The 21,990-nt window shown below is 41.2% G+C and overlaps 1 protein-coding gene across 1 annotated transcript; it reads right to left on the reverse strand.

The window, feature by feature from the left end:
- Positions 1 to 10,595: 10,595 nt before the first annotated feature.
- LOC108942732 (inactive pancreatic lipase-related protein 1-like) lies at positions 10,596 to 19,875 on the reverse strand. The gene is made up of 12 exons (XM_018766200.1): positions 19,827 to 19,875; positions 18,060 to 18,214; positions 17,331 to 17,453; positions 16,606 to 16,740; positions 15,562 to 15,670; positions 15,168 to 15,287; positions 14,626 to 14,745; positions 13,986 to 14,107; positions 13,027 to 13,156; positions 12,665 to 12,776; positions 12,047 to 12,214; positions 10,596 to 10,692 (listed from the first exon to the last, which is right to left on the reverse strand). The coding sequence occupies exons 1-12, from the start codon at positions 19,873 to 19,875 to the stop codon at positions 10,626 to 10,628; spliced, it is 1,410 nt and encodes a 469-aa protein (XP_018621716.1). The 3' UTR covers positions 10,596 to 10,625.
- Between the last annotated feature and the right edge of the window lie 2,115 nt (positions 19,876 to 21,990).

Here is a 21,990-nt window from a genome sequence, read left to right on the forward strand (position 1 = left end):
AGCTAATAAAACAGCCTGACTGAGAGATTACATATATGATATTGAGAAATGTGTGTCCATGTGTAGCAGAACTCATGGAAATTTCAGCAAGTACTGGAACAGTATTTCACCTGGTGCAGTCAATGCAAAAATTTCTTTTGCTTGAGGCAAGTATCTTTAGGTCAGCAAGTAGATGTTTCTTGCCAAGATGTACAGCAGATAGTATTGAGGATGTGGTTTGATACATACTAAAACCATATCAGATGCTCAAACTTGTTTTCAATCAGCCTTTTCGCTCATATCAGAACATGAAGAAATTTGTTCCTCTATAGTTGTAGCAGATGTGTTCAGTGTGTTTTTTTTTTTTTTTGTGGATATGTTGCCCTTACGGTGATCATTTTTATTTAATACACAATGTGAGTATTCATTCTCAGGAGTAAGAAAGAATGCATATGTTTTGTTTATCTGATACATCAGACACTTCCATTTATACTCCCTGATTGGAACCTCCTGTCTTTTTTTTTTCTCACAAAACAAGCTTTAGAGAGTAAGGGCTTTGTGTTCTTAAATGTTTCTTGGTGTTTTTGGAACGTTGTCTTGATGCGTTTTGATCGTAAAAATTTTTAATTTTTCCCACTCCAACTCCCCCCAACCCCCTAATCCTCCTCTAATGACATATTGACATAAATATGCTTAATTTCTGCTACCGTTACAATACAAACTGCTCCTATATAGTTATGAACTGCTCAGATATTAATAAAAAATTAAAAATAATTAATCAAATAATTGCTTACTCATTTGAGACTTCTAATGATCTATACTCAGTGAGGTATGATTTTCTTAATATAAAACCTTGTACAACAATCATTAATGCCTGGACCACAATCACATCGAGTTCATCAGAGAACAGCCTTTCTGAGGATAAAACAGTCACTAGAATGTACTGTGCATGTTCTTCCAGAACTGGTTCTTATGCAGTTGTTCTGAACAATTTGCATCTTTGCCAGATCTCTTAATGATGCTTGTTCAAACATCCTCTTTAAATGAAGGTCATAATGAGAGAGACTAGCCAGGAAAAGTATGTTTTGGGAAGCTGGTCATTTTTTACAGCTTTCTCGCCCTTTAGTTTTATTTCAGTGGTGGTGAGCATTAGACTGTGGTTGTGGCTGTAGTGGAATGCTTGGTGTGCTTCTGTTTTGGCTTGGAGTCTGCTGGAGGCAAGGGGCATAGTGCATAGTGCATAGTGGCGGGTTTGGCCTCTGCCTGCTCTCCGGTGGGTCTGGGGTTCGAGTCCCGTTTGGGGTGCCTTGCGATGGACTGGCGTCCTGTCCTGGGTGTGTCCCCTCCCCCTCCAGCCTTGCACCCTGTGTTGCCGGGTTGGGCTCCGGTTTGCTGCGACCCCACTTGGGACAAGCGTTTCAGAAAATGTGTGTGTGTGTTTGTGTGTGTGTGTGTGTGTGAGTGTGTGTGTGTGCGCACCTGCTGGAGGCCTCGCGCCTGCTGGAGGCCTCACACCTGATGCTCTGTAGGTTGTTGAGCACCCCAGTTGCATGTCATTGACCAAAGGCAGGAGATGATGGGGTGTTGCGCTCCTGTGAGCACCATAAGCATGGCATGAGAGGTTTGTGGGAGTTAAAATAGTACTTGTGATAGACAAGTTGTTCTTGTGGATAAACAGTGGTCTGATGCTTCTCTCCCAAACTTTTTTTTTTTTTTAAATTGTATTAGATCAGAATAACACTGTGTGGTCAAACACTGAGTTTAATACCCAACACACAGGCCCACTGACTCATCTTTCTCGCTTCCACCCCCAGCGTGTAACAGTAGTTCTTAATAAGGGTCCAGTAATTAATGCCTTAATTTTTCATCTGACTGGACATGTTTTTCACATCAGTCACCTTTAACACTTCCAGACAAGGGCTTAAAAAACCAAATTTAACCAAGAATTCACGGTTTCAGTAGTATAGTAAATTATTAGGTATTCTGGGAGGAAATAATTAGCAACCAGATATTAGGGGCGTTTTTTTTTATCATTTAAATATCCTCCGTGTGTGTAAAATGACTGGCCATTAAACATTTTTTCGTTGGGAAGCTGTTAATCGTTCACAGCAGACAGTACGTGAAGCTTTTTTACTGTACTCTGTACTGGCAGAATGGCGGAGGCGTCTCGAGACAGGGGTGGTTCTGCGGCGCTGTCGCGCGCTCGCTCAACCGTCACACTTGCTCTGGCGAGTTGTGGCGTTTTAGCGTTTGTCATTTTGGGGTATTCCTGCTTATTGTAAGCTATTTGTAATTTTTTTTTTTTTTTTTTTGCGCGAGTGGAAGCCTCACACCAGGAGGAATTGCAGTTTTAGTTCAGCTGAGCAGTACGCACAAATTCAGAATAAGTTCGGTAGACCTGACCAGCCCAGGTCTTTGCGGACTAATCTACTGCCAGCGGTGAGTACTACATAATGGTGATGTCGATGATTCGCAAAAGATGAACGGAAAATATTCTTTGAATGACACCGTTAAACTTTTCAGAACTCACCTATAAAGTTAATTCCCTTCACATTCCGTTGTTCTGCCTGCACATGAGCTTTCTTAAAAAAACATACTGTGAATTGAGTAAATTCAGTATTTGCACACACAGGCTTGTCAGAGGTAATAATTAATTACCCCTGCGGCAACGTTAATGGAAGCCTGAAGCACTAAAACACAAATAATAGTAATAGTAAAGTGTACTGTGGTGTACTGCACTGTACTCTCCCCCCTGCTGCTGTCCACGCAAAATTTATTTATTGCTCAAAATTTATCCTTAAAACACCAGTCCGGATATCAGTAAGAGAAGTTCAGTCATTTCATTTAAGAAAAAGTTCCTTGAAATACCAATAAAAAAAATGACCCAAAACACAAACAGGAATTAATACCGTATTTTAATCTTTAATCTATTATAAATATTCTTCTCCTTGTCAAACGTACTTTCCATTATTTACCGAGTTTCCTGAAGTGCTAATACTACTAGTACTGGTGTTTCTCCAAAACAAGTGAGTTACAGGTTTTCGGGCAGGGAAGAAGGAAACGGAAAACTACAAATTTTTTTTTAAAGGTCTTATTTTTTAGACTGTTTTAAAGCATAACTTACATGAAAGGTCAGAGAAGAAAAGTGGAAAAGCAAAGAGGGAAACTGTAGATATATCAATGGCCAGAGTGAGGAATGACGTCATAAAACAAGTGAGACAGCGGTCAACTTTGTACAAGTTTAGGCCACTGTTTCTCTCAGTACAGCCTGTTTGCTTCAGTACTTAAACATTTCCATTTAAATCATTTCCCTTATGCCTTTGCTTAAGGCAATGCATAATGTTCATTTTGTACAAAGCAAAATGATGTACCCATGTGTACCGCCGAGTATTGTTACTGGAGCAATGTAGGGTATGTACTGCAGTAGGAGTAGAAGCTGATCCAGGAGTCCACAGACTGTAAGGAAACCGCTCCGATCAAGACACCACCTACTGGTTTTTGAGCAGTTGTCTTTCTTTTTGGATTTAATTTTTGCCAGTCCTTTTTAATATTTTCTTTGAGCCCCGATGATGCCAGAATTACAAAGTGCCATGAATCGTAGAAAATAAGGATGCATGCGCAGCTGTTTGTGTGTTCGTCTGCTGGCACCAGTAGAAAATTTGAGCAGGGCCAAACTGGTCAAAAAGTCTCTGTACCAAGTGAATAGTACACATTCTTGGAGTCTGGATAAGTGAATATCCATATAAGAAAGAATCCGTTTGACAGGGGATGGATGCATTGAATTCCGCACTTGTAGCACGCTTGAAGTGAATCGGTCACTCACTTTTTGGTAAAATTGTTGTCACAGAATATCGAATTTATGACTGCGCATGCACTAATGTCATTCTTTGGCTATTTGCTCAATTTGAGAATACAGTGTCACCGATGTATTTGTCTAAACATCAAGAGTATCCACTGAAACTGATATAAAATAAAGCATTTCAAACACTTGTAACAGCTCCAGTTCCTTGTCTCTGATATAATGTATTTTTTTGCAAATTGCCATTAGTCATTCAAGTTGTCTAATTTTATTAAGGAAATCAAAACTAAAGGCTTTTTTCTATGCCAGCCTGCGTTGGACCAATATCCTTTGGTGACCTCTGCATTAAACTGGACGAGGCTGGTAACACGAAGCACAGCAAGCAAAATAAATGCTTCAGGTTGTGGTGCTACGAAGGAAAATGAAGGCAAGTGAAATGATTAACCTCCAAACATTTGCAGTTCTCTTTATTTATGTGGGATAGCTGCACATCACAAAAGTCAAAGTCAGCTTTATTGTCATTTCATATATTGGTGAGTTACACATACAGGAGAGCAAAATTTTGATTTTCTTTGGACCTCCATGCCACATACAACATGTAGTGCAGTGTGTTATAAACAGATGAGTGCAAATACAAGACAGTGCAGTACACAGGCCAGAGTTTGGCCACAATATCCAAAGACAATACACAAAATACTTAAAAAAATTTTTCATACACAATACAGAAAAGAAAACTGTACAGGATTTGTAACATACACTGTAGCATTATAGACAGTAAAACACTAGATTCTAAAGACAATAGCGTGAGCTATAGGAGCACCAATAAGTAAAATATGGGGACATTGTGTGCCCTGACATTATAACAGTTTGAGTAGTTTTTTGGGGGTGCGGCGGATACAGTTATTTGCATAATGTGTTACTTTGCTTGAAGTAACGTGCTTTGTACTGAGTGGCACGTGCTATGTTCAGGTGACTTGTGCATATTCTTTTGGATATGGATTTTTTGAAAGTAAAAATCTTGTACTGTTTTCAGTTTTTGCTATGAAAATTTGAAGAGGCAATACTGTATAGAAGAAACTGTCATGCTGAGACGAATTTAAATGCTGCACATGCATTTTTAAGACAATACTGCCCCCAAGTGCACATTTTTGTTATCATTGCAGGATTTGGAAGTATTTACAACCATTTTCAGTCCACGCTGAAACTGGCGAAATGCGGACCATTACACTTTGCAAAGGGCGTGTTTGTTGTTGGGTATTATGTCTGTGGGGTGGCTAAGAAACATGCCATACATAGATCTCAACATTAGCCTCATCCTCCAACTTCTCCATAATATGTTCTGTGGTTTAATTGTTACTTGTCATTACAACTCTTGTTACTATGGAGATGCCTAGTGGAATTCCATGAGAGTGCTTGTAGAAAAACCTGGTCAAGAATTTTTGCAGCACCTCACACTATGTGCCCTGTGATTAGCAATGTTAGTGCTAAAGGAAACCTTCTCTCCTCAGAGGAAGTAATGGAGCCTCTGACTTGCTGCTTTAGGCCTATCTACAGAAAGTTCAACTGTTATCCAGTCCTCCACCTCTGGTTCATCCAGTTCTCTGCTTTGCCTCCTCCAGCTTTATCTTTCGTCATGTTGCCCTTAAAGGTCGTTGCACTGTATTTTCGGGACATTATTTTTGCTTTGCTTCTGATCTTGTAATTCACTTGATAGTTAATCTAAGGTTTTTTTTTTTTTTTGTTGCGGTTGTGCTAATGATACACACTAAGGGTTTTGTGTGCTTTGAGTCCAGTTGGAATCTGACTTTCACCATTTTGTGATTACTTTGCTTCTTGCTGTATTCTCTTATGAAATGATGGCTGAAGGTGATGCCAAGATGGAAATTAAAGACAACTATTATGCAGATTATAATAAATAATAATAGCTACTTACATTACACTTTATGGGCAACAGTAGCATTTCATTGAGCAAGTAAAGAGTGGTTGAAAAGAAAAATACAAAGTTAAACATGAAAAAACTTCCGTCTATAGATTTTTAAAACAATGCAAATACAATACAGGGGGTGCGGTGGCGCAGTGGGTTGGACCACAGTCTTGCTCTCCGGTGGGTCTGGGGTTCGAGTCCCGCTTGGGGTGCCTTGTGGCGGACTGGTGTCCTGTCCTGGGTGTGTCCCCTTCCCCCTCTGGCCTTACACCCTGTGTTGCCGAGTAGGCTCCGTGACCCCGTATGGGACAAGCGGTTCTGAAAATGTGTGTGTGTGTGTGTGTGTGTGTGTGTGTGCAAGTACAATATAATAACATTGGCTTCAAAGTGAGTGGTTGGTTCCCTGTGGACCTGCTTGATGTTTTACTATGGATTGTAACATATGTCATGGAAGGTTTTATCAGTTATCTACAAAGTTGTAAATGTACGCCAGTTTTGACCTGTGTATGATAGGTCTATATACAGAACTGTTATGGTCTCTAACATTGTATATTATATGGAAGACCACCATGAGAAAATGTTTGTGTGCTTTACACTACCTACATCCAGATTGTTCACATATCATCTACATATGAGACTGCTGCCACCACTGTAAGAAAGTCGCACCATGCCAGAGAGCTTAAGGAGTGCCATCTCCATGCCAGACGCCATTGCTTCTTACCAAAATTTAGGGCACAAGTGTGCCTGTCTGCTGGCGGGAACAGCAGGTCACACCGCAATCCAGTGATGGAAAGAGACAAACAAAAAGCACAAGTGCATTGACAGCCCTTCATTGTGGAGCCGCAGTCGCCCTCTGGTATCGGCCACTGTCACTACATTTAGAGTCTCTGATAATTCAGCTGGAGAGAGAATGAATGGCCCTCCAACATGGGCAGTTTGAATATGAAGTGGAGTTAATATTGGCACGCTAAAAGCCCAGTTGGAAAATTGATGACTTCCAAAGCCCATGAACAGAACTGTTGAAAACTGAGTTTTGTAGATATCCTTGCAGATATGTTGATTGAACAGGTTGGATTTTAATGTTTGCTGGGCTGTTCTTAGTTAAATATTTATAGGCAGTTATCTATAAATAAATATATGTACATATTATGAAGTTAACTGGAAGAAAACAATGTACAAAACTACTTTTCGTCTGTTTCTGCAGTGTGCAACTTTTGGGGTTATTTTATGAATTGAATTGAATTGAAGATTTTTCTGTCCCATATTTTATTTGATTGAGTTCGCCTAACAAACATCTGTAGTTTACATAATTCAAACATATAGCCTCATTGCAGTTAGCCTAGAGCTCACTCACTCAGGATGGAGCAATCTGAATATGAAACTAAACAGGGCCACTTGTGATTCAATAACTGTGCACATTTTAGATGTGAGTGTGTTATTTTAACAGAGGTTTTGATGGAGAGGGTCTGTTAACCTCTACAAGTCAGGCCTCTTGTTTTCCTTTGTCGGCAGGGAGATAGGGTTGGTGAGGGGGTGGAAAGTGTTTAAATAGACGACACGCTGGGCATCACTGGAACAGAGGCAGTGTCTGGTGGGGGGCAGTTCTTGGACAGAGCCTCCCACGCATGTGCCCTTGGGTACCATGGGAAAACAGCAGTACTCAGCTTCATCCACCAATAAAATCATGCACGAGAAAGTGGGAGCACAACACATTCTCTGGTGTTTGTAGCACATGATCACTCTCCGGCTCTGCATTCTCCCCACTGTGGGGCCGTGTCGCAATGTCTGCTTTGTTTAATTGTATTATTATTCATCCGCTTAACAGACCCCTTCAGCCAGGTAATGAGGCCCGCTTGACGCTGATGAGTGTTGTGTTTGTGTAACCTCTGGTAATCAATGAAAGGCAGGATGTAGGCAAACCTTTTTGAGGCCTGTGCAGTTCTGCAAATCATGGTTTCAATGGAGCAATATACAGCACTACCTATGGTGGTTTTTTCATGTTTTGTGGGGTCAAACATTTCAATCCAGGTTTGGCTGCACTCTAATATAAATTTAATTATAATTAATCTAAACTTAAACATGTTTAAAACATTTTTGTGCGGGGTAATAGACATTGTTTTGCCTATGAAACTACTGCTTTTTAAAGAAGAGTTGTATAAAAGCAAAATAACATCAAGGATCCATTAAACCTTTCTTGGCTCAACACTAAAACTTTACTCAATTTTTCCAGTAAGCATTAAGCTTGGATTAATTAGGATTAATCACCTAGTCATAGTCACTTCTGTAATAATTTACTTTTGTCTCTGCATATCAGTCATTTGCTTTTTAAATTGTCTGTTTAATGTATGTTCGTGATAGTTACTGTAAACAGTCTATGCGACATAATGCTCATATTATCTTCATTATACAGTTAAAGATATAGAGAGGAGGTGGCATTCATTTGACTGATATGCACATTTGCATAGAGAAGCTATCTTTCTCTGTCCCTGCTGTGTATTTGGAACTACTTTGCTTATGTTCAAACATGGATTTTCTGTTTAAACATATCGTAGTAATTTTTGACCCATCTGTACTTTGTTTCAACCCCATCACCCGCACACACCCCCCACTGCTGAAGTCATGTCGAGTGTATCAAAATGAAAAGCTGTCACCCTCAAATTCCCTCAGACAAACGATTGTAATTACTAGAATTAGCGAGATATTTTGTCATTAGCCTCCTTATTGAAGGCAGCAATAGAAAAAGATAAATAAAGAAAATGATGGCTGTCTACTCGAGATTTGGGGGTGGGGTGTGGGGAGTGGGGGAATAGACAACCCCCAACATTTAATTCACTATTTAATACTATAATGTAGTCCTGCTCGTACTCTACAAGCTCTGTAGCAGTGATTGTTCTGATTGTTATTGTGCATGATGATGGCTTGGCCGGGAAAAGTCAACATGAATGTAAATGCGCTTTGTTAACATTATGATGGAAATGGCAGCTCGCTCTTTAATGCCTTATTTTACAACATTGATTACAGGGTGGGCATTCAAACAAATGAGCGCAAAACAATGACACGCAATCAGGGCCGCCTGAGTGTGTGAAAAGGCTGCGGACAGATAAATGAATACTGCATACATATGTGGCCCATTGAAATATTTATATATATATATATATATATATATATATATATATATTATATATATATATTTTATATATATATATATATATATATGACACATCTGAGCCGAATTTGGTGGCTGGGAATTGTGTCTAAATGAAAAAGGAAGAGAAATAATCTTAACATGTAATTTGGTGCTGATTTATGTTTGTGCAAATGCGACACTCAGTCTCTCAACATCATTAATAATACGTAACATTTATCAGTCTCCTGCTCTTTCTGCCCAGTTTTAAGTGATAAAAGAAATTGCTATGGTAATGAGGAAAGTGGGGGGTGGGTGTACTGACACATGTGCTTGCAGTATGCGTTTTTAAACACAACTTATTCGCTGAATGAAAAAAATCATCCTATTCAGAGTTTACATGTTGATGGAAAGTTTTACAAGGAAGAAGAGGTCATTTGTGTTTCGGGTTTTGACTTTGGTTAATTTTGATAAAGAATTGCTGTGTTACATTCTGTAAACAATGGCATTCCATTCCTGATGAAAAAGTGGTAGAGAACACATGCGTGCCACCTTTTGATGTACAGCATTTGTGTATTTAAGACCGTTGTTAATTTAATTCTTAGCTCCCTTGCACTTTTACCTGTTCACTTTATTACTTTCACCTAAATGGTCAGTAATATTCAGGCCTTCTTAAACATATATTGCTCCATAGTGTTCTGCCAGTCAGCTCGGAGTACTTCAGGTACTGCCAGTTGTTGTTCTGCCAATCAGCTTGAAGCATTTAGATGACTATACAGCACTAGTTACAGTGAATAATAGTGTTATCTTCTATTTATTCATTTAGCTGATGCTTTTCTCCCGAAGCAACTTACAATGTTAAGGTAGCTACAATTATTTTCCCATTTATGCAACTGGACAATTTTTACTGGAGTAATTTAGGGTAAGTACCTTACTCAAGGGTACTGCTGCTGGAGGTGGGATTCGAGTGCCCGTTTATAAAGCTGGGTAATTTTACTGCAACAATTGAGGGTTAGTATTTTACTGAAGGGTACTATAGCAGTATGTGGGATTTGAATGTGCGACCTTCCAAAGGCAGGAGCGCTAACCACTGCCCCATATCTTGTTCTTTTAGTAGTGCTGTTATATCAGTATTACTACAGTAGTATGCATCATACTTTTTTGGAGAAAATGTCAGGATATGACAGTATCTCACCTGAGCATCTACCCCTAAACAAATTTAGGGTCTCAAGGACATATACAGATATACTCTCTGGATGTGCATTAGCTCACTTTTTTAAATACAGATTTGTGGTCTGTTCCAGCCTCTGGATATTCTTCTGCTTTACAGAGTACTATTTTTATGTCAAGTTTTACAATGTTTCCCTGACACTGTATAGAGATCAGCACAATCTCAGTTCTCATACACTTCCTTAACTGTAATTTAGAAGCTTTAAGCTGCTGCAGGAAAAAATGTCAGTTCGGTATAATATACTGAAGATTGTTGAAGATGGATGGGGGTGCGGTGGCGCAGTGAGTTGGACCGGGTCCTCCTCTCCAGTGGGTCTGGGGTTCAATTCCCGCTTGGGGTGCCTTGTGACAGACTAGTGTTCTGTCCTGGGTGTGTCCCCTCCCCCTCCAGCCTTATGCCCTCAGTTGCCAGGTAGGCTCCAGTTCCCCCTGACCCCGTATGGGACAAGTGGTTCAGAAAGTGTGTGTGTGTGTGTTGAAGATGGTCTTACAGCCTTAAACAACATGGAAATCTTTTCTTTCCCCTTTATTTAGGCAGTTGAATTTTTATTGTGAAGCATTTTTGTCACTCAGTTGCATGGTTCAAGGGTCTGAAGTACATCTTCTCTCACTTGTTCCTTGCCGCAAAACAGGAAACTGTAACGGAGAGATGCCGGAGAAAAGAAAAATTAGCACAGTACGCTCGATATTGAAGAAGTGGTAGAGAAACGCTGCCCTCTGCTGTGCATGGTAGCTCACTGCATCATAAAGATGATTTATTTGCAGGCATGCTTGTATACACATCCACTCCTTGCCAGGCAGGGTTCATGTGTACCATGAAAACACCCAGTTGGGTGAATTCGTGCTGTCAGGGGATCAAATGAACATTATTTTTTTAATGAAAAAAATGTCACGTAAAATTAATTTGAAACCCAAAATAAGAAGTATACAAGACACTGAGGTGCTGTGTAGTATTACAAACAAATGTTTGATGTTAGATATTAATTTTACTGCAAGACTAAGGCTTTATTTATAACATTGTAAGGGTATTGATGTTATTAAAGCTGTTTATGTGGTTGTGGCATGAGTGACCATTGCAGCACAGTGGAGGGAGGGTGGCGTTATGTCCTCATCACCCTTTATTCAAACCTTCCCTGGCAGGAGGAAGATGCACACTTCTAGGAAGGAGAGCAGAGGGCACATCCCTCCCAGAGATCTCTGTCATATACCACACCATAATATCTCACCATTTCTAACCAGGTTTGAAACACACCTTCTGCTGTATTAAACTTGATCAAAATATTTATGCTGAACTGTTCCAGTAAAATGTATATTGTTGTTTAAATAGGCAAGTAATGAATAGCTTAGTACTGTAAGTTTCTTTGCTGAAGAGCAGAAACTATATGAAATAATAATATTGAAACTGCAGTGTCTGTCATGATATTAGATTGACAGTAAGTGATGGTTGTGATTAGTTGCAATAATACGTTACTTTCCCATGTTACCTCAGCCTACATGTAATTCTAGTTCTGTGCTATGTATTTTTCTAAATGTTCCCATTAATGTTTACTTCCTCTTTATTTTCTTGTTGACATGAGTAACTGCTCTGGACCAATAACTGGGGGCAGAAGTTGTGTTGTCTGGAATTACTTTTATGGGGTTGGCTGTCTGTCGTGTCTTTGTCAAGGATCATATGAAGGATACGTATGGACAGAGAATTATGATGTAAGGAACAGAAATGTCATTGTATTCAATTGTTGGCCTGTTGTGTGAGAAAATGGTATATACTTTGATAAGCCGCTGTAGCGATTTTTCATTGTTTCGAGACCCTGTTATGTGAGCAATGAGTTTAAACCCAACAAGATATTTGGTCCTTATCTTTGGTTATTAAAAAAAAAATGCTGAAGTCAGTCTGTTTTTATAGCATGCGGCTGGGTGTGTGTCACTGCCATAGGGATGTGTACAAGGTGTGTAGCAACAGTGTGTGTTCAAGAGTGTGAGTTACACATACGTTCGCCTGTCCTTTCCACGCTGCAGCACCATCTTCGTGGCTCCAAACTTGGGCAATAGCGGGTTAATAACCTTGTTGCTCCAGATGAATTTCATCCTTGTCACTTCATCCATGTCTGATTCGGCATCAATATACGCCTCATAGGTTTTGCCAGGACTAAGTAGGCCGCTGCAGAAGCACAGGAATAAATTTGAGCACAGTGTAAATTGCACTTGACAGTTTCCCGGTTTACAATGTGCAACTGCAAGTGATTCAAAGAGAACTTATTACAAGGTTTTTCCAACTAAGGGAAGTTTAAAACAAACAAACAAACACACACACACCTTCAGAACCGCTTGTCCCATATGGGGTCACGGGGGAGCCAGAGCCTACCCAGCAACACAGGGCATAAGGCCAGAGGGGGAGGGGACACACCCAGGACAGGACGCCAGTCCATCACAAGGCACCCCAAGCGGGACTCAAACCGCAGACCCACCGGAGAGCAGGACTGTGGTCCAACCCACTGCGCCACCACGCCCCCATGGAAATTTAAAACATTTAGTAGAATTTAATATTTTCTGAAAGTAAAGCATCTGGATGATCATTCATCTTTGTCTCTTGCAGTCTAATTGTACTTACTTGTGAATCTCATGTTGTCTGGTGTTGCCATTGGTCCCATACAGGGCTACTTTCATGGTGCCTGTGACTGTCCTATCTCCAGCGATAGTGACGGTCAGTAGATAGCGATACCCTGGAATCAGGTAGTGTTGAGACATTTAAGCAAGAGTGTCCTACTTCCGAAGTAGCATAGCATAAAGTGGTTGATCTTTTTCTCCAGTATTCAAATGGTCTGGCTTACAAAGTGCATTGAAAGTTTTTTCATTAAGAATTCACTTGTTCATTGAAAATCATCAACCTTTGTCTCAAAGCAGAAACATTTAATAAGACTCTTGGCATCCGAGGAAGATCTAAGCACAATTAGAACAAAAAAAAAATCATACGTCCGAAGGGCCTGGCATCCCCAGTGTTCAGATAGAACTTCAGCTTTTCCTGTCCATTGGGCACGTGAAACTTGTCAGCATGGTGACCCATGAAAGGGCATGCCCCATCTGCGCAGGGGAAGCATCGGCCCTGTGTGATACAAACTGGGCCTGGTTATTTGGTAATTCATCAAGTACTTTTACCCCAGAAAACTTGCACAGCTTACATGTTTACACTTGGCCAATTTATACAGGTAGATAGCAGTCACATTCATTTTAACCTATCAGGGTCCTTGGACTTGAAATAAACTGTGATGATGGATTTATGAGCTTCTTACTGCTAAGTGCTTCTCCACCTGAAACATCATCAAATCTTACCTTTTCCCTGTATTGCCTCTCATTGTCCACAAGTGTCCCCAGGCAACAGATTGTTTAAAGGCTTTAATGTTATCCATAAACTTCCTCAAAGCTTGGCCTGCTGCCTTACAGACATGGAGGACACGGTGGCAATAGTTTTAAGAGTTTGTGGTGTGGGCGTAGCAGTGTCCGTAACTCTTAGCTTAGGGAAACATTTAAGGCTGCAGTTTTAACATTGAGGACACAGAACTCCCTGAAACATCACTGATAGAGGCTATGCTGCAGAGCTGCTATTATTTCAATGGGAAGCTATCCAAAATGGACATGTTGTTATTAGCAGGGACAGCTGTGGTTCATCAGCCTTCCCCAGTAAATTTGAGTGAAGCCTAAATGTGAGGACTGGCCTAACTAAACCCCCCAACACCACTCATACCCCCATCCACCATGAAGAATTTTTAAAAGCCGTAGAGAAGTTTGGCAGACATATTAGTGTCATGCCAACATATCCTACTTGTCCTTCACCTTGAGGATGAGGAGTGCTCTCATATTGTGCAATCTCCCTTGCAGGGAGATTGATCTTGGCTTGGTGGTTTTGGAAAGATTTGTAGAGCTGGGACACTTACAAACTCATCAAAGACATCCCCATTGGAGCAGGGGTACCCAAGAAAACCCTCAGGATTCAGGATGCTGCCATTGTAGTATTTGTAGGATCTCAGGTGGTTGCAGGCCACAAAATCTCGTGTACCTGTTAAAGGAAAAAGCAGCAACTGAAAATTTCTCAGGTTGAAGTTGTATGTTTTTTGTGTGGAGTACTGCTGCAGATTTACTGTATGTATGTGAGGGACTGCTGCAAGTTTTGTACACTGCCCTTCAAGAATTCCAGCTTTTTGCTCCCCCACCCCATCTACTTTCTACAATGGAAAGAGGCAAATTCAGCTGTTCTCCCTCTCAGCATATCATGAATGCTGCTGCTTGAATCTTGCCATCCGGCTGGCAACTTCAAAGGGAATGGTCGCTCTTGCGTTTTATTCCCAGTGGGCTTGAAAAAGAGCCTTTATTGAATCGTTCCATTTGTAACGGTCATTGTTTTTGAGGGCTGTACACAAAATGGGACTGTGAATCATGTGATTTGTAATTTTATATTTTGCAGGAAAAATTTAAAGACTTTTTGATTTACAGTTAAGAAGTACAAATTAAGAGCTTTTACAATCACTATGACTCTCTCTGTATGGTACACAATACTTTTCTCATTTGGACACTAACCTTCCCATATACCATCGATGTCCACAATCTGAGAAATGACGTTCTTGTCACAGCCAGGCATGTGCTCTCCACGGTTGGGGTAGAAGTCAAGATGACCAATTGCTTGGGACATACCAAATCCTGGATGCAAACGTAGACATGCCTTCAGGACATGACCATTCAAACTCATCCTTTCCACATGCACATTAAAAAAAATATGGTGGTTTCATATCATGTTTTCATCCTCAGTATAATTACCCAACACAACCTCTATGTGGCAAAAGAGCCAACCATTTTCAGGCAAGTAAGTAATGAAAATAGCTGGTTATTTTACATAATTTTTTCTTACATTTTAATAAAAAATTAAATTTATATAAATTTCCATATGTAATTTAATTTACAAAAAGGGGATTGGTTTCTTGTTTCCTTGTGCTCCTATGCAAGAAATTTTATTTGCAAAATGAAGAAACCTACGCAGATGGTGATATTTTTCATTGCTTTAAGTTACAGTATGTGTTGCAATCAGAGTTCCATCAATGTATTGATTCAAAGTCAAAACCCACCCATATAGGGGATTACTGGCAGTGAGTCGGTGTGAATGACGTCCACAAAGTTTGCATCACTGGGGTCCAGACGTACTAGAATGGGGCATCCCTGGAAGTATGGCTCAGCTGGGTCCAGTCCTGAAACAAAGAAATGTCTGGCATGGTGTCTCCTGAGGCTTTCATTCTGTGTTTTATAAAGGCTCAACCATTTGCCCATAGATACAAAGGAAATATAAAAAGCTGCAGAAAAATTAGTAGTTGAGAACCACATTGAGTGAAATTTATATATGATAAAAAAGCTAACATAGCTGTTTAATTTTGAGCAGGTCTCTGACAGTCTACTCAATGGTAATGGTACGTTTTACTCAAGGTTCTGATGTTGGTCATACCATGTCTGGTGGCTGTTCCTTACCAGTGATACGAGCCAGGTTGGGAATCCTGCGCCCGGTCTCCCCAGCGAGGTGAGCACCCAGGCTGTGGCCAATGATGTGGATCGTGTTGGGTTTTTGTTGGTAGATTGTCTGTGTGAGGGTAAACAGACACCAGGGTTATCCAAGTACAGTCACAGTTGTGTCCTTCAGTAACAGCCTGTTTGTTTGATCTGCCTAGTTCTGCAAATTCCAAACCCCCCCCCATGGCCAGTTGTTCTAGCCTGGGAAGAGCACCATGTGCTGACCGGGAAAGTGGCCAGGAGGGTAAGGGACATGGTTGAAAAGCCCCTGTGCTGCCATATGCCATAAAATTTCAATGTCCACAGCAATTTTCCTCACAACAGACATATTTCCCATGCAGCACAACAGCAAAAATGGTAGCATTAGTAGTAGTAAGAAATATTTGATTGTGCAGTAATATAGTTGGCTAAAGTTGGTTTTACTCAAAAACAAAGTTACATATGTAACACAGACACAAAATGGTTTTTTTTGTACATTGAAACACTGTAATAGTTGTTGCCCAAGTATGTACATTACAAGCTGGAAAGATGAATAACCCATTGTTTATCGTGTAATACAAACAAATGCCTGATGAATGTTTGTATATGCTAAGACACTTATGACAGTTTCTTTTACATTCACTCATTTAGCTGATGCTTTTCTCCAAAGCAACTTACAATGTTAAGCAATTTACAATTATTTAGCCATTTATTCATCCAGTAATTTGTCACTGTAGCAATTTTAAGGTAAGTACCTTACTCATGGGCAGTTCAGTTGGAGGTAGCATTCAAACCTGTAGCCTTTAGGAAGGCAGCAGCTCGCACCACTATGTTAGCAGCTGTTTGCATCTGCGTTGCTTTGTTTACCCGTTTTAACCGATATTTGGTGCATGAAGTGTATTTCCTCCTCTGTAACTAAAAACCATAGTAACTATGATCAAATGCAGATCCCAGTTGCTCCTTGTCTAAAAACTTTGATTCAGTGGAAGAAATTTTCATGCTGTCTTTGCCTGAAATCATGCTTACTTGGAAGAGTTCGATCATGTAGGCTAGCTGTGCTCCAATCACGCGGATGTTGTTGGCAGACTGAGTGTAGCTGGTTCTTCCACCCCTCTTCCAGTCCACACAGATACAGTTGATGTCTTCCACCTGGAGAAAGATCTAAGAGCACAACTGATGGTTGAATATGCATGTGATCAACTCAAACTGGTCAACATGTCCAGCAGTCACACAGCCTCTTTTGGCTTGTCACCTCCGTTGTTAATGGTTACTTCTCATATGGATGTACAGATGTTATGGCCAGAATGACATCCACTGATTGAGTTTTTAACTTAGTGTACAAAATTGTAGGAAATATTAATAATGATCTGAGTGCTGAAGTTTGTTTTTTTTTTTTAAAAGAAGATGTGATACTTTTACTCACACACACATTTTCTAAACCGCTTGCCCCATACGGGGTCACAGGAGCCTAACCCAGCACACAGGGCGTAAGGCCGGAGGGGACACACCCAGGACGGGACGCCAGTCCGTCGCAAGGCACCCCAAGCGGGACTCGAACCCCAGACCCACTGGAGAGCAGGACCTGGCCCAACCCACTGTGCCACCATGCCCCCGATACCTTTACTCACCATTTGAAAATGCTCTAGTTATTTAGTGTTAATGCAGAAGTTTTACCAAACAAGAACACATGGTAATGTGTGGCGTGGCATGTACCTCAGTATGTGGTCTGAATAGTTTAATAACCACCATACCCTACACATGTCCAGAAGCCAGTTTTCGTCTCCTTGGTCAATGAAACCGTGGGTGATAAAACGGGTCATCTTGCTTCCATCATAATTCGATGCCTGGAGGATGTCTTTGTCTGTGGCTATTTCCTGTAGATGTGAATAAAAATAAGTCACAGTGTGGATTTTCAGTTGGAGACAGGAAATGCACTGCTTTTAGGCAAAATTTAAAAGCAATGAAAGGTTTCAAACAAAACTTCATTTGAACGGGTTTACAAGAGGCCTCTGTAATAAAACTTTTTGAATGGTCTCAACTATGGAATACACACACACACATACACACACACACATTTTCTGAACCGCTCGTCCTATACAGGGTCGGAGGTAACTGGAGCCTACCCGACAACACAGGGCATAAGGCCGGAGGGGGAGGGGACACACCCAGGACAGGACGCTAGTCTGTCGCAAGGCACCCCAAGCGGACTAGAACCCCAGACCCACTGGAGAGCAGGACCTGGCCCAACCCACTGCGCCACCATACCCCCCCGACTATGGAGTAGCCTAGTTTTAGTCAAGAACAATGCATATTTGGTGATCCATAGAAAGAACACCGGACGTCAGTAGAAGTATTACAAGTAAATGCACCAGTGGAATTAGCTGTGAAGTATAGTGCTTTCTGCTCTGCTGAATCCCCTTTCATACTGGATCCCAGGGATCTGATGCTCAAGAAATAGCAGATAAACTGTGCCTATTTGCCTGAAAGTTGTCTATATTCTTCCTGGTGAAAAGTAAGAACTTGGTTCCAATCTTCTCTGGACTCCAGGGGAGGCGGGCAATGGGCCTCTCAGCTGTGCCTGACCATGGCATGTCATCTGTGAAGCAGCCTAGGTTCTCATAGCAAACCTCTGCACCTGCACAGAAAAGTTCAGGTAGCAAGCTATAATTAGTGCTGGACTATATGAACCATGATTGCTGTTGCATCGCTTAGACTAAGTGTGCAGTTCATGATTTTTACTCCAGTTTTGTTATCAAAGACAAATGTTCCACACCAAAAGCAGTTTTTTTGGAAACAATAGTTGTCTAATGTTGGCTGGGATATTTACGTTTATTATTTTAGTTGACGATTTTCTCCAAAGTGACTTACTGTTAAATATCCTGATACTTATAATGTTTTATGCATTTATACAAACTCTTCAAATTTCAGAGCCGTGATGATTTCAGCCAAGTTTGATAATATCAATGCACTTTCTACTATAATTCTTGAAAGTTTGGAAACTACTCATTTTGTAAATTAGGCATTGAAACATCCTTGTTGTCACGTCCCACGGGGTCACTGCCCTTCCTGGTCAGAGGCGGCGCCACTCAGTGCCTCTAGGTAACACTCACGTATCACCTCACGGTCTCATAGGACACGGAGGTATAAAAGGAGCCAGCGGAGCAGAACCACTTGCGGATTCTTAATCAGCGGTTCTCTTGTGCTCTCTTGGCGATTAGTAGTCTCTTGTTCCCTCAGTCTGTTTCCTAGGTGTTCATGTTCCAGTTCCGAGTGCCCGTCCTGTCAGTTCCTTCCTCTTGTTCTCCAGTCCTGGTCCAGCGTTCCAGTCCGGTATTTCGTCACGTCTCGGGGTGGTGGTCATACTTACAGAGTAGCGTTTCACTGTTCACCGTAGTTCAAACACGGTGTGTGTTTCCTCGTCTCGTGTTTCCTGTTTCACTTCCACCGAGTGTCTTACAGTACGCACAGTGCACTTTTGACATCACCTTGCACGTGAGGTCATTTTACGCTTCGTCCGTGTTCGGACGTAATAGCAACGCGCGTCCGTGTCAGACTCCCGTCCGGATGCTACACTTGTCAGTAGGAAACCTGTATTTAAACCAGGTTGTGTTGGGTAGTTGTGTAGAGGATTTAAAAAAAAAAAACAGCAATATGTAGAACCTTGATTTAGCCAGGATTGTATACAAAAAAGTAATAATTCAAAATTAAATCTTTATAAATTATGAAAATGTTAAAGCAAGAAACAGTGTTCAACATGTCAATGACTAAAGCAAATGCAACAATCCAGCAGGAGGAATAGAAAAGTGTGCAGAGCTATAGTCCTGCTCTTGGTAACTACATGATGCAGGTGTGACGACACTGCAGCGGAATGGTGAAAGGTAAAGGATGCCCAGAGGCAAGCTCAAGACAAACTCGGAATGAAGAATCAGCCTCTGACCCAAATGGAGAAGAAGCCTCATACACCGCAAGGGCAACAGGTACTTGGAGAAAACAACGAAACGAACACAGGAAATTAAAGAACCACATTGGATTGATCCACCTTTAGTTTGCCCTCTGCTTTGAACTGTTCTGGGAAAGCAACCCTGAAATTCCACGAAAGAGGAGGTCCACATGGATTCACTTCAGCAGAACAACAAATCAAAAAAAGCCGTGCTTCATGTTTTTATACAATAACGTTACCCCTTTTAATAAGAAATGTTCTGCTGCTGACTCTAACTGAAAGGAAAGAAGATCAGTTTTTTTTTTACCTTGAGCAAAGCCAACAAGGAAAATGCACACAGTCCACACCAGCAGCATCTGAAACACATTAGGACAAATGGAAAGTATAAATTCTACAGCAGATGCTTTTACTGAAACTGTAAGCACACATTGTAATGGACACAGCACTCACCTTGCTGATTCTTATTTGCAGATGTGGTCATGCCCGTTTTATAGCCCCTTGGGTTCTTGTCTTGCTGGGAAATGAACAGGTGAGGTGATATAGTCACCTGCAAGGTCTACCAAACATGCTGGCTGGGTAGCTAACCTTGATATGGACAAGCACGGTGCCAGCATGCCACACAAGCCTGCTGTTGTATAAGGTTCCCGAGCCAGAGTGTGGCAGCTGGAAGGTGACAGCAGGGAAACTGGCCTTTTTTCACATCAGACTCTGCCTTGTAGTTTTGAGAGCTGCTCTTTAGTGCAACTGCATATTGATGCTGTTGCATTCATTTGGCAAGCTGCAGCAAGGTACTGATAAGATACTTCCGCAAAAACAAAAAAGTGTCACTTCTTTATCAGTTGGTTTATTTTGGTTATGAGACACCCCCCGCCTCCTGGGAAAAAAAGATGGAAAAAGAGAATGTTCAAAGGGAAAACAAAATTGCTGATAAGCACTGTAATGACTTAACCTTCCCCCTAGAGTGATATAGTAGTGTCATGCCTCTGCCTCACCCACTGTTAAAGCCTCTCACATTGGACTCCTGGACCCTACCCCTAGAACATACCCTCTCAACGCACACACACCACCTAATGCTCATGTCTTTTAACAGTCACTGTACTTACGAGAAATACAAAACAAGTTTTCTGAATTTCTATCATTTAAAACAAATTTGAAAGGATAAAAAATTTGAGATATTTCGTAATACCGTCTCCAAGAGCTTTTCAAGTCAACAGTCAAGTCAAGAGAGGCTTTATTGTCATTTCAACCATATACAACAGTACACAGTGAAACGAAACGTTTGCTCGAGGACCATGGTGCTACATAAAACACAGTTAGCAACACAGACTACGTAAAGTGCACGTGTGCAAGACTTGCTCAACAGTGCTAAACATTACAACAGTGTCAGTCCTGAGTATTGAGGAGTCTGATGGCTTGGGGGAAGAAACTGTTACACAGTGTGGCTATGAGGGCCCGAATGCTTCGGTACCTTTTGCCAGGCGGCAGGAGGGCGAAGAGTTTGTATGAGAGGTGCACGGAGTCATCCACAGTGCTGGTTGTCCAAACCCAGAGTTTGATGTCCATACCCAGATATTTCCAGTGTGTCTTCTTTGCATTTTACCTCTCAGTTCAGGTGTAGCCAGCTACCCAGTTTTTATGCACAGTACAACACCCATACTGACTAAATTGTTTTAAAATTTCAATTTTTTAAGATATCGTTTTTGTTGCAGGGGTGCGGTGGTGCAGTGGGTTGGACCGCAGTCCTGCTCTCCGGTGAGTCTGGGGTTCGAGTCCCGCTTGGGGTGCCTTGCGGCGGACTGGCGTCCCGTCCTGGGTGCGTCCCCTTCCCCCTCCGGCCTTACGCCCTGTGTTGCCGGGTAGGCTCCGGTTCCCCGTGACCCCGTAAGGGACAAGCGGTTCTGAAAATGTGTGTGTGTGTGTTTTTGTTGCTCAGCTCCTGTGGTGAGCAAAGGTTCCAATAGAGGGTGCAAAGGAGCAGCTGGTGCTTTACGCTATGCTATATTTAGACACTCTGAAGTCTATTTGGAATACATTTGCTAATGGGCATAGAAATGGTGATAAGCAATCCTGACCATTCTGAACAAGTAACAACAATACACAATCAGATATTCATTCCCTTTAGCACTGTTGTTTTAAATTATTTTAGAACTAGTTGCTTAAAAGTTGCATATTTCTTAGAGTCCTTTGTGATTGTGAGTTCAGAAAATGGAAGAAAAGTATGATGGCAAGCTGGCCAACATTGTCTCTGGGAATGTTGTTCCCATTTTGATGTCTGAAACCAGAAATACACCAGTGTGGGTAAATCTTTGCCAGACACGGCATTGCTCTTGAGAAAACATTTAAAGTGTAATCGTGGAGTCGACTGCTTTGAGGACTACGATAATCCTGTTTGAAAATATCCCCCAGGTGCTCTTCTTTCCTTTAAACTCTTATACAAATAGAGATGAATTAAAAGTGTCTGGGTGAGGGCT

The sequence above is a fragment of the Scleropages formosus genome, chromosome 8 (assembly GCF_900964775.1).
Source record: "Scleropages formosus chromosome 8, fSclFor1.1, whole genome shotgun sequence".
NCBI lineage: Eukaryota > Metazoa > Chordata > Actinopteri > Osteoglossiformes > Osteoglossidae > Scleropages > Scleropages formosus.